Raw genomic sequence first — 13,566 nt, 5'->3', positions numbered from 1 at the left:
TTAAATAGTGACATATTCAACAGATACAAATAATACAATACTTATATAAGATTATATTTCTATTTTATGTTAGGGCTACAAGAGTGGGGGAGAAGGAGAGAAATGCAAGAGAGGAGAAAAAGGACAACACGTAACGAGCAATGATACAAGATCAGGGGTGAAGATTAACCCAGGTATTTCTACAGAGATGGAGGCGGGAAGGGAAGGTCAAAGTTCTGATTCATCAACTAACTGCTATGCTGTGTTTGTTAAAAATACAGGCGCTAAACTTTAAAGGGCAAAGAGTACTTTCTAGAACTTATGTATTTTAGTTTCTATCTAAGATGTAATCGATTGACATAAATTTCCTTCATATAAAAATGTATTTTTATTAAAAATTACTATAGAAAATAGGAGATGAAAAGATAGGCGTGGTTCCTGAGTAAACTGATTCTAGTGGAAATCAGACATTAAACTCCTAAGTGAAAACCAGTGAAGACAGGCCTTAGGGTCTGGGAACCCTACCTAGGAGACAAAGTCAAGGTAAGCTTTTCAAAGGAGGTGATGCTGAAACAAAATTTGAAGAGGAGCAGGAGTTCCAAAGCGAAGAATACTCCAGGAGAGGTAACTGGACAGTGTGAGGGTTGCGACCAGCGAGGGAGGCCTGCCTGCGGAACCAGAAAACGTTCAGACCGGCAGACGGATGGTCAAGGTATCCGTGAGTGAAGAGGTGGGACAAGAGACCAAAGCGCTGACGCACAGAGGTCCCCAAGGCGATCAGGGAGGGGGAGCAGGGGCAGGCAGATGCGAAGGTTAAGGATTAGAAAGAATCAGAGTAGCCTGAGCATCCCTGTCTGTAGGCACCTCGTGGAGCGAGTGTCTGAGTCTGGATGCCAGTGGCTGGGTACTGGGCGACCCTCGGAAGGGTTCGCGGGCGCGTGGGGCGAAGGCCAGGGGCGACTAGTACCCCCACCGCCCTCGTACATGGCTCGGTTGATCGCCAGTGTCCGCACCGATCTAGAGCTCCCAGAGGGACAGGCTAGAAAGTTCCCGGGCCCAGCCGATCACTATGGCAGGGTAGGGTTGGGGGGCTGAGGTTGTCGAACGACTCTTGCGCCTCCAGATTTCTCAAGGAGCCCAGCAGTCCGTTCAGGCCACCGCGCTGCCGGGCGTCTCCGCCAGGCCCTGGGCTGCAGGGGAACCAGCCTGGCCCGGGGCTCAGCCCCGTCCCTCGGTGGCTGAGTCTGCGCGGGGACCCGAGGGTGGCTCTGCGGGGCAGGGCGGGGCGCTGCCGGCGCACCGAGGCTGGGCGGCCGCGGCCCAGGGGCGGGGGCGGGTGATGCGGAAGTGGCGAGCAGGCGGGCGGACCCGCGCGGCTCCAGGACAGCGCGGCTCCAGGACAGCGCAGCTCGGCCCCACCGCCTGGCCAGGGCTCCCGGGCGCAGCCACGCGGGCGCACAGCAGACAGGTAGGTCCAGGCGGCCGCGCGCTCCTCTCCGCGCCCGCGGGGCACCTGCCGGCGGCGGGCTGGGGACTGAAGCGGGGCAGGCGCGCGGGAGGGGTCAGCATCCGGCTCTTCCAGGTGCCCAAGCTCAGGGTGGGGAACGCCCAAGGCAGGACGCGCCCCGCCGTTGTGGGGGCCTCCAAGATGCCTCCTATTTCTCGATCAGAGTACGGTGCCCCGCACCAGCAGCCTTGGTCCAGAAGGCACCCGAGGAGCCCGGAGGCGCGGACGGCGGAGTCCGCACCGCTGCCAGGGGCGCCAGCTCTCCGGCTTCTCTCCCTTCCTCTCGCCTTCGCGGTGGATGGGCAGCGCCCGGCTGGGGCCATGGAGGGAAAGCCCCGATTCTCCCTAGAGTTCTGTACGCTCCGATCCCCCTTCCCCGGGCAGCCCTCCCCTCATCCTTTCCAGTAAGAGAATGAGGTTTAAGAGGTTCATCTCTCCCTTGATCTTAAGGCCAATGGCAAGAATTAGGGCAGAGAGTGGGTAGGAAGATGGTGTCAGGCGAGGCGCCGGCTGTCCTTTTACTTGCAGCAGGGAAAAGAAAGTGCTGACCCTCCTGAGCGAGAAGAACCACGGACGAGATACTTCGTAGACTAGTTTCCTCTACAGCCTTCCCCCGAACATCAGAAGGAAACAATCGAGAATCTAAAAGTGGAGGGAAAGCGAGACCAGTGTGAGCGTGTTGCGGGATAGGAGACGGTGAACACCTGCGCGGCCCGGGCGCCCAGTTGTCTCTGTGGCCCCGGAGGCACCGGATCTGGCCCTGGGGAGCTGGGGCGGAGGGGACTTCCCTGGCTTCGCCGCCACCCTGCGCCCATCAGAGCGGGGATGAGGGCGGGGTCGCCTCCACCCTGAGGAGCGGTCGGAGAGGCAGACCCTAAACCAGCGCTCCGGGCCGGGGAGGGAGTGGGGGTAGTTAGTGGGCTGGGCCAGGAGGCGCGGCCAAGCCGCCCCGGGCGGCACCTGCGGGGACTGTCTTGAGAGCGGAGCCGAGTTGGGGCTCCCTGCGCTCCCAGAGCGGGGATGAGTGACCAGGACCAATGAGGACGAGGGCGGCGTCGATGGAGAAAGCTAGAGTCTCCCGGGAGAGGCAGCCCGGCCAGAGCAGGGTTGTAGGACTGGCTACTGGGGCTCCCAGCAAGTCGAGGGAAGCCTTGGGAAACCACCCTTTTTTAACCCTGGGGTTTCCCCGCCCTGCGCCTTGGCCTTACCCCACCGTGCCCCCAGAGGAAGCCGAGGGAAGCGTCTTTCTGCCCGCATCTGCCGCCCTGGAGTCTCAGCTCGTCTCCCCCGGAGGGGGAGGGGCTTAACGTCTCGCTGGGCGCAGGGCACCCATGCCTTCTCCAGGAGTTTGGTGTGGAGTTTGCGGGAAACGTCTGAATCAAATTCAGGAGGTGCAAGGGCTTGCTGATCGCGCAGTACTGGGGGCTGCAGAGCCTCCTCCCCTAGGGGGTCCCTGGTACCCACAGTGTTCAGGCTTCCCTTGTGGCTGGCTCCTGGGAGGTCAGGAGTTGTGGGGCCCGTGCACCTCCAGAGATGCTCCTGGGCTGCCCCTTCCCCATAATAGGGCCTTCCTCAGGTCCTCAGCCGGAGAAGGCAATGGCACCCCACTCCAGTACTCTTGCCTGGAAAATCCATGGACAGAGGAGCCTGGTGGGCTGCCGTCTATGGGGTCACACAGAGTCGGACACGACTGAAGTGACTTAACATTAACAGGTCCTCAGCAGGCCACTCCTCCTTTGATGTTTCCATGGAAGCTGATGTATGCTCATCCGGCTTTCCTCCATCTTTCAGGGTTCTAATCCACAAGGCTAGTCTGGGGGTTGCAAACCTGCACAGCTGTTGAGGAATCAGGGCAGACCCCCTGACCAGCCTGCATCCTGATGGGAAGTCAAGTCCTCCTCCCAGCAGCCACGAGGGGGGTGTGTGTGTGTGTGTGTGTATAGTTGCTCAGTTGTGTCCGACTCTTTACAACCCCATGGACTGTAGCCCACCAGGCTCCTCTGTCCAGGGGATTCTCCAGGCAAGAATACTGGAGTGGGTTGCCATGCCCTCCTCCAGGGGATCTTCGCCACCCAGAGATAGAACCTGGTATTCTAGAGCAAAGTATTTCAGGCAGATTCTTTACCTCGTGAGCCGCTTTCCTGGTGGGGGAGGGATGTAGAATGGACTTTCTCAGGGCTGTGCTTCTGGGACCCCCTGGGGATCTGAGTGACTGCTTCTATCAGGATGGAGCGCAAAGGCACTGAAATTCAGAACTCCTGGCATTGGGATAGCTTGCATCAGGTCTAAGTCCATCTCCAGGCAGGAAGCAGCCTCCTTGGGGAGCTGATGCTGAGCCTGGTCCTGATGCCCCCGGATGCAGGGAAACCTGTGGCTGAAGCTCCCTGTGTGGCATGCTGGGCAGACCCTCTCTTGGCCATGGCCAGGCTTTTGGTGGGAGGCCCTCTCCAGAGCTCCCTTCCCTTCCTCTCCCTTCCCTGTGCTGCTAGAAGGGGTGCACCTTACTGCCAAAAGGTCAGAGGCTTGTGTTGTAGAGCAGTGCGGCGGGCCTTGCCCTGACTTCCTCCTTGCCCTGGGCGGAGAAATCGATCTTCCTGGCCTCCCAGTTCACCACTTCTGGCACAGCTGCAGGCCCGACCATGTGTGGGGGTCATCAGGGAAGCTTGCCTTGCCCTCTGTCAACAGAACTTTCCTCGATCCACCTTCCCGCAGCCAGAATGGCCTGCCGCTGTGACTGTCACCTATCTGTTCTAGGACCCAGGCCTTTGGGAGGCGTGGGGATGCTGCAGACACAAATTGGATGAAGCTCTCCAACGCTGTGAATCATACAATGGATGATGACTGCCAGCGGGCTTGAGGGTTGGGGGATGGGCTACAGGATGAGAGATGGAGCATTTGGTCAGGGGGACCCAAATGTGATTTTCTCCACATCCCTTCCCTCCCCCAGCTCATAGTGAGTCAGGTTTCCGAGTTGTCCGGTCTGGCCACTTTCATTTCCCCTAGGGCTGGGTGGAGGCTAGTGCAGAAAGGGGAACCGAGCCACTCATCTTCTGAGACCTGGGGGCAGGGCCGGGTGCTCTCCCATCCTCTCTGTCCCAGCCCAGTGCTGGGCACTGCTCTGGGGAGAGGCCCACAGACAAGAATCCTTAGCAGCGTGGAGGTGGCACTTAGCCGCCACAACCCAGAAAGATTCTGGGCAGGGAATTTCAGGGGACATTCTGAAGCAGGCCTGGATGATGGTGTGTGTGTGTGTGTATCCCAGTGCAGGCCAGGAAGCCCACCAAGACTTGTGTACTCCCAGAAGCCTTTGCTCCCAGCAACAGTCCAGCCTGTGGTTGGGTGGCTTTAGCTGTCAGAAGGTTCTTCAGCAAGGATGTAGTCTGTCGCAGGGGAGGCTGTGTTGGTCTTGACTTGAACCCTAGTCTTTCTGCCACACGGGGGTATTTCTCATCCCCACCCCACTGAGTGTTTACATCAGCCACCCAGATACCTCATTTCCTTCAGTCATCCCTTCCCGGACAAGCCTGCCCACCTCAGACCCTCACTGCCTCACAGCACTCGAAGCTTCCCTCTTGGGTCTGGTCTCACCTTGAGTCGGAGGAGGATCCTGGGGAGGGCAGGGTTGGTTGGGGTGGCAGTGGGGTGGGGGTGGGATGATAAACAGCTGGAGGACGGACGCTTCCAACATCTGGCTGGCCTTCCTTAGGTCCTACTTTGGTCCAGTAAATGCAGATGCCCAGGAGGGGCGAGTGGTGAGGAAGAAAGAACCGGAGGCACTCCTGCCCTTGAAGAGGTTGCCCCCTGACCTGGAAAGTAAGCGAGACGTCTGGGTGGGGGAGGCTGTGCAGGACGGAATAGGAGCCCCACTTGTCTCAGTGGAGGAGAGTCCAGGGCAGCCCATGGCTCTCTGGAGAGGGAGCTGTGAGTGTTGCGGCCGGAGGGCTAGTGTTGGCACCCTTGTTCCAGGAAGCATGACTTCTGCCAAAGACCCCGGCCCACCCCATCCCTACGCCACCATCATGGCCACCACTCCCTCTCTGTCACTTGTGCAGCATCTTCTACAGGGGCTGGGTGGACCAAGGCAGTGGGAGAGGAGCATGGTGCCTGCAAAGTGTGTGTCCTCTTACACACACAAGTGCACGCCCACCTAACTCACATGTGCTCAGAAACCTAGGGCCCAGGGTGGGAGGCAGCCTCATTTCTCATCGTGGATCAGCCCTTTGTTCCTTCCTTGCCCATCGACAGAGTCTTCTCTGAGTCTCAGGACGGGGGGCTATGCTGGCTCTGTCCCTTCTGTCGCTGACCCTGGGCTCACAGGTGAGGGGCAAGTGCAGGGGAGAAACCACGCAGGAGTGGAGGAGAGTGAAAGTGGGCTCAGGACAGTGAAGAGAAATTTCAGTCCAGGGTCTGGAGGGGAGTGGAGCTGGCAGGTAGAGTGGAGGAGGCAGGGATTCCCTGTGGCCAGCTGGCCTCTGACTTGGAAGGCAAGTCTGTGGCCTGGGGTGGGGGGTGGCACTTGCTCTGGTGGGGACTCTATCTGTGTGGATCCCACAGCAAACATAAGGTGCTGCTGAATGAATGCATGGTTGGTGGAGGAACCAGAGTCTAGGAAATTGCTGCCTTGAAAAGCAGAAGTTCTAAGTTTGGTGGCCACTGTCCTTGCCAGCGATTCAGGTGGTAGATGGAGTTGGCTCATGGGATTTCTTTCAAGATATCCAGGTCGGAGAAGGGTGGGAAGCTTCATCCCTGAGGGAAACCAAGGAAGGAAGGAAGCTCTGAGGACTGGGTGTGGAAACCCCTCCCTGACTCACAGGTTCTGCCTTGTCTTAGCAGAGTTTCTTGAAAGTTGGTTTGGTGAGGGAGAGGGAGGGAAACAGGGGAAGCAAGAAGAAAGCTAAGCAAGGATGTGGGCTCAGCCAGAGACTGGCTTCAGCTAGAACCTGTGGGGACCCTGGAGCGCACATTTGCTCTGCCTGAAGCAAGGGGACCAGCCCTTTGTCCCTGAGTGTGTCACTGACTGTGGGCTCTCCCCCACAGAGTGGAGGGGTGGCCTGGCCCTGGAGTGGGGCAGCTGAGGGCAGTTCTCCGGCAATGGGCAGCTCTGTGCTGTGCTTGGACTCACAGCAGCTGGGGAACTGCTGCCCCGCCGGGCACAGGACGTCTGGGTGGGACACCCACAGTGTCCACTCCAGCTGTGTACCCCTCCCTCCTTTCCCTCAAACACAAAGCCCAGACACAAGGACCTTGTGACAGGAAAGCTGATGCTTAGAGAGGAAAACTGACTTAAGCATCTGGACAGGCTGGAGGGACTCTGGCCTCCTGTGCTGGGAGGAAGAGGGGGAGTCTTACGGGCCATGGCTCGGCCCTCTGATGTGTACTGACTGCCCCCTGCTCTCTCTGCCAGACGCCTGTGCCATGAACCAGCCGGCCCCCGCCGCCCTGCTTCCGCCCCGGCGCGTGCGGCTGAAGCCCTGGCTGGTGGCCCAGGTCAACAGCTGCCAGTACCCAGGGCTTCAGTGGGTCAACGGGGAAAAGAAATTGTTTTACATCCCCTGGCGCCATGCCACGCGGCACGGCCCTAGCCATGATGGAGATAACACCATCTTCAAGGTAAGCCCTGGGCCTCTGAAGGCCCTTCCCTAGAAGAGGGCTCCCCACTACATCAGACTGGCCACTCTTCCAGCTGCCTTGTGGCCAGCGACCCCAGGCCGGGGCTAAGGGGCTGCAGGCATCACCACTGGGCAACCTTTCTAATCCGATCCCTGGAGCAAGGTGAGGACTGAGGGGCCCCAGGAGACCTTCAGGTAACTCCTCCCCCTCTTCCTCTTTGTGCTTTTTCATCACACATGAGCACCTGTCCAGGATGCACATTTGGTGTACACATATGCTTAAAGGACCACAGAATTCCCCCATAATCTTAATACTATGAATATTTTTTGCTTGTATTATCAGTTTTCTCCATGTGTATATGAAGTGCAAAGATGGAATCAAGCTATAGATTCTATTTTGTAACCTGCATTTTCCACCCAACATCAGGACTGGCTTTCCCATTCCAACAAATGCCACATTCAAATGCCACTGAATGTTCCATCGGAGCAGGGAGCACACTTTAGTCACCAAATGCCAGATTTTGGACACCTTAGGTTGCTTTCAGTGTCTCCATGTTGAAGACCACACTGCCATGGACACCCTCTAAACTCTTATCCTTGGCACATCTCAAATGGTTTTCTTTGGGATTAGTGCCTAGAGTTAAACACTTCTGGGTTGAAGAGAATGCTTATTTTTAAAGTTTTGGCCACGTGTTGCTTAGTTTTTGCACTTAGTGTTTGTCTTTTCAAGGTTCCTTTCAAATCCATTTCTCATTTTTGAATAAGTAGCATGGTCACATAATTCAACATTTAAAAAAGTGTAAAATGCAAAGTCTCCCAAATGGGAGACAGTCTCCCAGACATCCAACATCCTCCTTTGGGACAGTTCGTATTCTCAGTTTCTTGTTTATCCTTCCTGAGGGATTTTTGTACATATGCAAGCAAATATGTGCCTATCCTTTCCCCTGCTGCTGCTGCTAAGTCACTTCAGTAGTGTCTGACTCTGTGTGACCCCATAGATGGCAGCCCACCAGGCTCCCCCATCCCTGGGGTTCTCTAGGCAAGAACACTCGAGTGGGTTGCCATTTCCTTCTCCAATGCATGAAAGTGAAAAAAGTGAAAGTGAAATTGCTCAGTCGTGTCCAACTCTTAGTGACCCCATGGACTGCAGTCCACCAGGCTCCTCCGTCCATGGGATTTTCCAGGCAAGAGTACTGGAGTGGGGTGCCCTTGCCTTCTCTGATCCTTTCCCCTACTTTTGACAAAAATGGTAGATGTTTACATCTTCTTCTGCACCTCATTTTTTGAAGATTACAACATGTCAGTATATAAAAAACTTCCTCCTTTTTTTTTTCTTGTTGCTCAATATTCCATTTTATGGGTTGGCCATAATTTAACCAGCCCCCATTGATGGACATTTAGATAATTGAGGGTCTTTTTCTTTTAGAAACAGAGCTGCAATGAATAAGCTTATATGCGCAAGCTTTTGTGTGGATGCATCTTTATATGTCGGATAAATTCCCAGAAGTCAAATTACTGGGTTAAAGGATGGAAATGTGTAATCCTGAGATCAACCAAATTACCTTCCAAAATAACAGTACTGGGAGTTCCCTGGTGATCTAGTGGCTAGGACTCCAGTGCTCTCACTGCCATGGCCCAATTCAATCTCTGGTCAGGGACCTGAGATCCCGCAAGCCACATGGTGAGGCCCCCCCCTCCACAAAAAAATCATTATCATCATAATACCAACAGCCCAAGTGTACAGAGTCCATCCCAAGGGGAGACACAGTTCAGAGAGCTTTATGGGCATTAAGCCTGAGTCTTCACCACCACACCGTGAGGCAGGTGCTGTGATGGGGAGACCGAAACAAAGAGAGGCAAAGTGACATGGCCCTGGCACACAGGTAGTGGTGGCACATTCCGATCCAAACCCAGTTCTTCTCCAGGCCCCTCTCATCCACCATGTTATCCCATCCTCCTTAGAGATTATACCTGTTTGCCACCTTAAGACCAGTGAATATGATGCCTTTCAAAGCATCTAGAATTCCTCTAGCTTGCTGGAGCCGTAAGAGACTGGCTTCCTAACTCCCACCTTGCAGATGGGCGCTGGGCTCAGCCTGTGTGATGGTCTCATCCACAGCAGTGACTCCCCCTGGCCTGGAGGGGCTGGGCTTCAGTGAGGGGAGAGGTTCTCTGTGGTTGTCTGTCTTGTCTTCCTGCTCTAGGCCTGGGCCAAGGAGACGGGGAAGTACACCGAGGGGGTGGACGAGGCCGATCCGGCCAAGTGGAAGGCCAACCTGCGCTGTGCCCTGAACAAGAGCCGTGACTTCCGCCTCATCTATGATGGGCCCCGGGACATGCCACCTCAGCCCTACAAGGTCTACGAGGTCTGCTCCAATGGCCCGGCTCCCGCAGGTATCCTGCCTGGCTGTATGTGGGCCACCTAGGGGGCTATGCACGGAGGCCTGGGGCCCCTGCAATGTGCAGTGGCTGGGGACGTGCTGCTTGGGCAGAAACCCAGGGCTCCCAGGAGTGGATCACTGGTGAGGCTAGGAGTGGCTTGGCATGGACCAGGCCCCTCCCCACCGGGTTTGATTTCCTCACCCGATCCTGGTTCTTGGCTCCGTGAATGTAGGTCAGGTGACCCAGTGAATGTAGGTCGGGTGACCCAGGGAGGGGAGCGCCGTGGGGTCAAGGGCGGTGTCCCCAGTGATTGCTGGTGGCTGTGTGGCCTTTCCCTCTGTGTTTGGGCAGCTCTGGGCAGGAGAGAAGCCACCTGGAGCCCTGAAGCCTCCCTCTCCCCTCCTGACTCCCTTCCGGTCTTTCATTTCTGTCTTCCTCTGCAGAGTCACAGCCCAGTGAGGATAACGCTGAGGAAGAAGAAGAGGAAGAGGTGAGCTTAGGGGCGCACTTGGCAGCCTGTGCCGCCGCCCTGGGCCTCGCTAGGCCTGGCTGCTTGTCCCACTCCACTGCAGGACTGGGCAGTTCCATTCCTCTGGAGCCTGCTGCTGTTTCTGCAGCCCTTCTCTGGGTTTCTTCTCTTGGGATTCTGGGGACAAGAACAAAGTCACCACCTTGAACCTCCCTGGGACTCTGTTGGTAGAAAACATGCTCGCACATGGTCTCAGCCTCAGTAGTTGGGGCTTAGCAGGTATTCCCACCTGCAGAGGCAGAAACTGGGGTACCAAGAGCCTACTGACATGCCTGGGATGGCAGAGTTGGGCCTGAGTGTCTGGCCTCGCCTAAGCTGAAGATCAGGGAGTTGCCTTGTGGGTCTCATTCTTCAGCATTGGATCAGTTTAATAACCTGTCTTCCTTCTCTCTCTGGCCTCCTCGCTCCTCCTTTGCCTGTGTCTTCTCTTCAGCTCCAGAAGATGTTACCAGGCCTGAGCATCACAGGTGGGGCTGGGAGGTGGTGTGGTTGGGGGTCTAGTATAAGGAGGAGCTGTGGGGACCACAGGTACCTGGGAGGGGGCTGAAGGGAGGCTGGGGGCTGGCCCAGGGCTGGGAGTAGGTGAGCCTGGAGGCAGTTCCTAGAAGTGACATTAAAATTTTGTCCACTCCCACCTTCTATAGAAGCAGTGCAGCCCGGCCCTGCCATGGCACCCTATTCTTTACCCAAAGAGGATGTCAAGTGGCCACCCACTCTCCAGCCACCTGTGGTGTTGGCCCCCCCTGCTCCAGGCCCCAACCTGCTGGTCCCTGCTCCTGGCAATGCCGCTGACTTTGGGGAGGTGTTTTCTGAGGTTCTGCCGAGCTCGCAACCGCAGCCTGGGTCCCTGTCTACCAGCCTGGCCCCCACAGGCGAACAACTCCTGCCCGACCTGTTGATCAGCCCCCACATGCTGCCTCGTAAGAACCCACGGGAGGTGGGGGGGGGGGGCGGGCACGGAGGAGCAGCTAGGAGGGTGGAGGATGATGAAGAGAAGAACAAAAATGCCCATACCAGTCCCTGCTTGGCTGGGAGGGAAGTGGGGAGGACTGATGATGGCCTGGCCGCAGGGGAGAGAGGGAGAGATCAGTGGGCAGCAGAATGGGGAGGCATGGGGCTCATGGGGGGGTGGGCTTGCCTCTCTGTCCTGCAGTGACCGACCTGGAGATCAAGTTCCAGTACCGGGGACGGCCACCCCGGGCTCTCACCATCAGCAACCCTCAAGGCTGCCGGCTCTTCTACAGCCAACTGGAAGCCACCCAGGAGCAGGTGGAGCTCTTTGGCCCGGTGAGCCTGGAGCAAGTGCGCTTCCCCAGCCCCGAGGACATCCCCAGCGAGAAGCAACGCTTTTATACCAACCAGCTGCTGGACGTCCTGGACCGTGGGCTCATCCTTCAGCTACAAGGCCAGGATCTGTATGCCATCCGCCTGTGCCAGTGCAAGGTGTTCTGGAGCGGGCCCTGCGCCTCAGCCCAGGGCTCACACCCCAACCCCATCCAGCGGGAGGTCAAGACCAAGCTCTTCAGCCTGGAGGACTTCCTCAATGGTGAGGGCCCTGCCTCATGTTCCTCTGGGTCTCTTTTCATCCAGGGGCCTGGTGTCCGCCTCTGACTTAGGGTCTTACTGTCAATGCAGAGCTCATCCTATTCCAGAAGGGCCAGACCAACACCCCACCTCCATTCGAGATCTTCTTCTGCTTTGGGGAGGAGTGGCCTGACTGCAAACCCCGGGAGAAGAAGCTCATCACTGTACAGGTATACTCCCATCATCAACCTCCTGAACTCTGCTTTGAATATTGGGAAATCCTGGGCCCTTGCCCCAGGAGGGGCAGGGCTGTCTGGGTAGGGTGAATTCAGTGGTCAGAGTTAATTGATGACCGGCACTGCTCACACATAAGCTGCCTTTCTACGAAGTAGAAATTGGTGCCCCTTCTTCTGGCGGATGTAAACTACCACCTGCCCTCTGGTGGATCCCCTCATGCATAACTCAATCGGACAGCCCTGCCGATCCAGACAGTTCACCCCATCCTGTCTCCTCTTCACCCGCTTAGGTGGTACCCGTAGCAGCCCGGATGTTGCTGGAGATGTTCTCGGGGGAGCTTTCTTGGTCAGCTGATAGCATCCGGCTACAGATCTCAAACCCAGACCTCAAAGACCGCATGGTGGAACAGTTCAAGGAGCTCCATCACATCTGGCTGTCCCAGCAGCATCTGCAGCCTGTAGCCCAAACCCCTGCCATGCCAGGCCTCAGTGCTGCACAGGGACCCTGGCCCATGCACCCAGTTGGCATGCAGTAAGGAGGCTGCAGGTAGTGACTGGCCCAGGTTTCCTGGGTGGCTGTGCAGAGATGTGGAGGGCAAAAGTTCCTGGGGGCACCTGATGAGCAGCAGGGTCCTATCTTGGGGTCTCCAGAAATGGATCTGGGTCATGAAGAAGAGGTAAAAGAGGCCTGAGTTCCAGGTTCTCCTCAGAAGCTGAGGGAAGCTGGAAGCCAGTTTTGCTTTGAGGACTCTGTCTTCCTGCATATGTCTCTCCTGGACTGGCTCTGGGGGAACTCAGCCATCAGCATCATTGTGGAGGGAAGGAACTCTGCCAACTCAGGGGGCCTAGTTGTACAGAGGGAGTTGCCCCAGAGCAGTCCCTTCTTGTGGGTGCCTCATTTCTTTGGGTAAGAAGAGCCAAGTGCTGGGGGTCAGACCTCCCTGGCAGGTCCTCTGCAGGGCATGGGCCTGACTTCGGAGTTCCCTAGCTTAAGCGTTGATACCCTGGGGGAGGAAATGGCAGCCTACTCCAGTATTCTTGCCTGGAAAATCCCATGGACAGAGGAGCCTGCTGGGCTACAATCCTTGGGTTCACAGTCAGACATGACTGAATGACTGAGCGCGCGTGCGCGCGTGTGCACACACACACACACACACATACACACACACACAGTTTGAGCCTCATTTCCTCACAACATCCAGAGACAGATTAAGTATTACACCAGATACTAAGTCTGGCAGCTACCTCCCTTGAGAAACTAAGAACCTGGGATAGAAAGGGGACATTTATGTATTTTTGGATTAATAAATATTAAAAACAGACTCAGTCATTATTTTTCAGCACCAGTTGCTCCCATGCTGTTCTACTGGGCCGTATTTCTCCTGCCAGTTAGCTTTCTTTACCCCAGCACCTGCCCTCCTGCTCTGGGGCTGTTGACACAGGGAGGGCCTGCCTTCCAGGCTGATGAGTCAGTGAGGCCTTCACAAGCACTCGGCTGGCTGGCTGTGCTTTCCAGGAGGAAGCCGGCTGAAGCAAGGGCGTGGACTTTTAAATGTGTGCAGAGTCTAAGATTCTGTCCAAATCAATTTTCCCATAAGAAATGGTGAAAAGGGGCTGGATCTCACCTAAGGACCATTACTATCTGTTAGCCTCATGTATATTCATATGCTATTAAATATATTAGGACAATGCATACAAATTGGGAGCTCACTGTTTGAATCTGGCTTACAGATGTAATTTTCTGACCTGAACAATTTTGCTGTTATCTTTTTATTATGGAATATCTTTAACATCTGTTAA

The 13,566-nt window shown here is 56.1% G+C and overlaps 1 protein-coding gene across 6 annotated transcripts; it reads left to right on the top strand.

Moving 5' to 3' along the window:
• The first annotated feature begins 220 nt into the window (after positions 1–220).
• Positions 221–13,092, top strand: IRF5 (interferon regulatory factor 5). 6 transcript variants are annotated; one of them, XM_027539040.1, is made up of 11 exons: positions 1,342–1,447; positions 5,193–5,299; positions 5,732–5,803; positions 6,891–7,096; positions 9,300–9,489; positions 9,921–9,967; positions 10,440–10,473; positions 10,651–10,926; positions 11,160–11,552; positions 11,642–11,760; positions 12,057–13,092. In XM_027539040.1, the coding sequence occupies exons 4-11, from the start codon at positions 6,902–6,904 to the stop codon at positions 12,300–12,302; spliced, it is 1,500 nt and encodes a 499-aa protein (XP_027394841.1). In that variant the 5' UTR covers positions 1,342–1,447; positions 5,193–5,299; positions 5,732–5,803; positions 6,891–6,901; the 3' UTR covers positions 12,303–13,092. The 6 variants fall into 6 exon arrangements, with proteins under 6 accessions (XP_027394840.1, XP_027394838.1, XP_027394839.1 ...); XM_027539039.1 differs by lacking the exons at positions 1,342–1,447; positions 5,732–5,803 and adding an exon at positions 221–522; XM_027539037.1 differs by lacking the exons at positions 1,342–1,447; positions 5,732–5,803 and adding an exon at positions 221–691.
• Positions 13,093–13,566: the final 474 nt, after the last annotated feature.

This window comes from Bos indicus x Bos taurus, chromosome 4 (genome assembly GCF_003369695.1).
Source record: "Bos indicus x Bos taurus breed Angus x Brahman F1 hybrid chromosome 4, Bos_hybrid_MaternalHap_v2.0, whole genome shotgun sequence".
In the NCBI taxonomy this organism is placed as follows: domain Eukaryota; kingdom Metazoa; phylum Chordata; class Mammalia; order Artiodactyla; family Bovidae; genus Bos; species Bos indicus x Bos taurus.
Note: the sequence above shows the minus strand (reverse complement) of the source record. Positions and strands in the feature narration are given on the sequence as shown.

Excerpts from the sequence above, each read along its gene's own strand:
- IRF5 (XM_027539039.1), top strand. The coding sequence starts at position 6,902 with ATGAACCAGCCGGCCCCCGCCGCCCTGCTTCCGCCCCGGCGCGTGCGG. Across the intron at positions 9,490-9,920 it reads CAATGGCCCGGCTCCCGCAG|AGTCACAGCCCAGTGAGGAT; the intron begins GTATCCTGCCTG and ends CTTCCTCTGCAG. Across the intron at positions 10,927-11,159 it reads CAGCCCCCACATGCTGCCTC|TGACCGACCTGGAGATCAAG; the intron begins GTAAGAACCCAC and ends TCTGTCCTGCAG.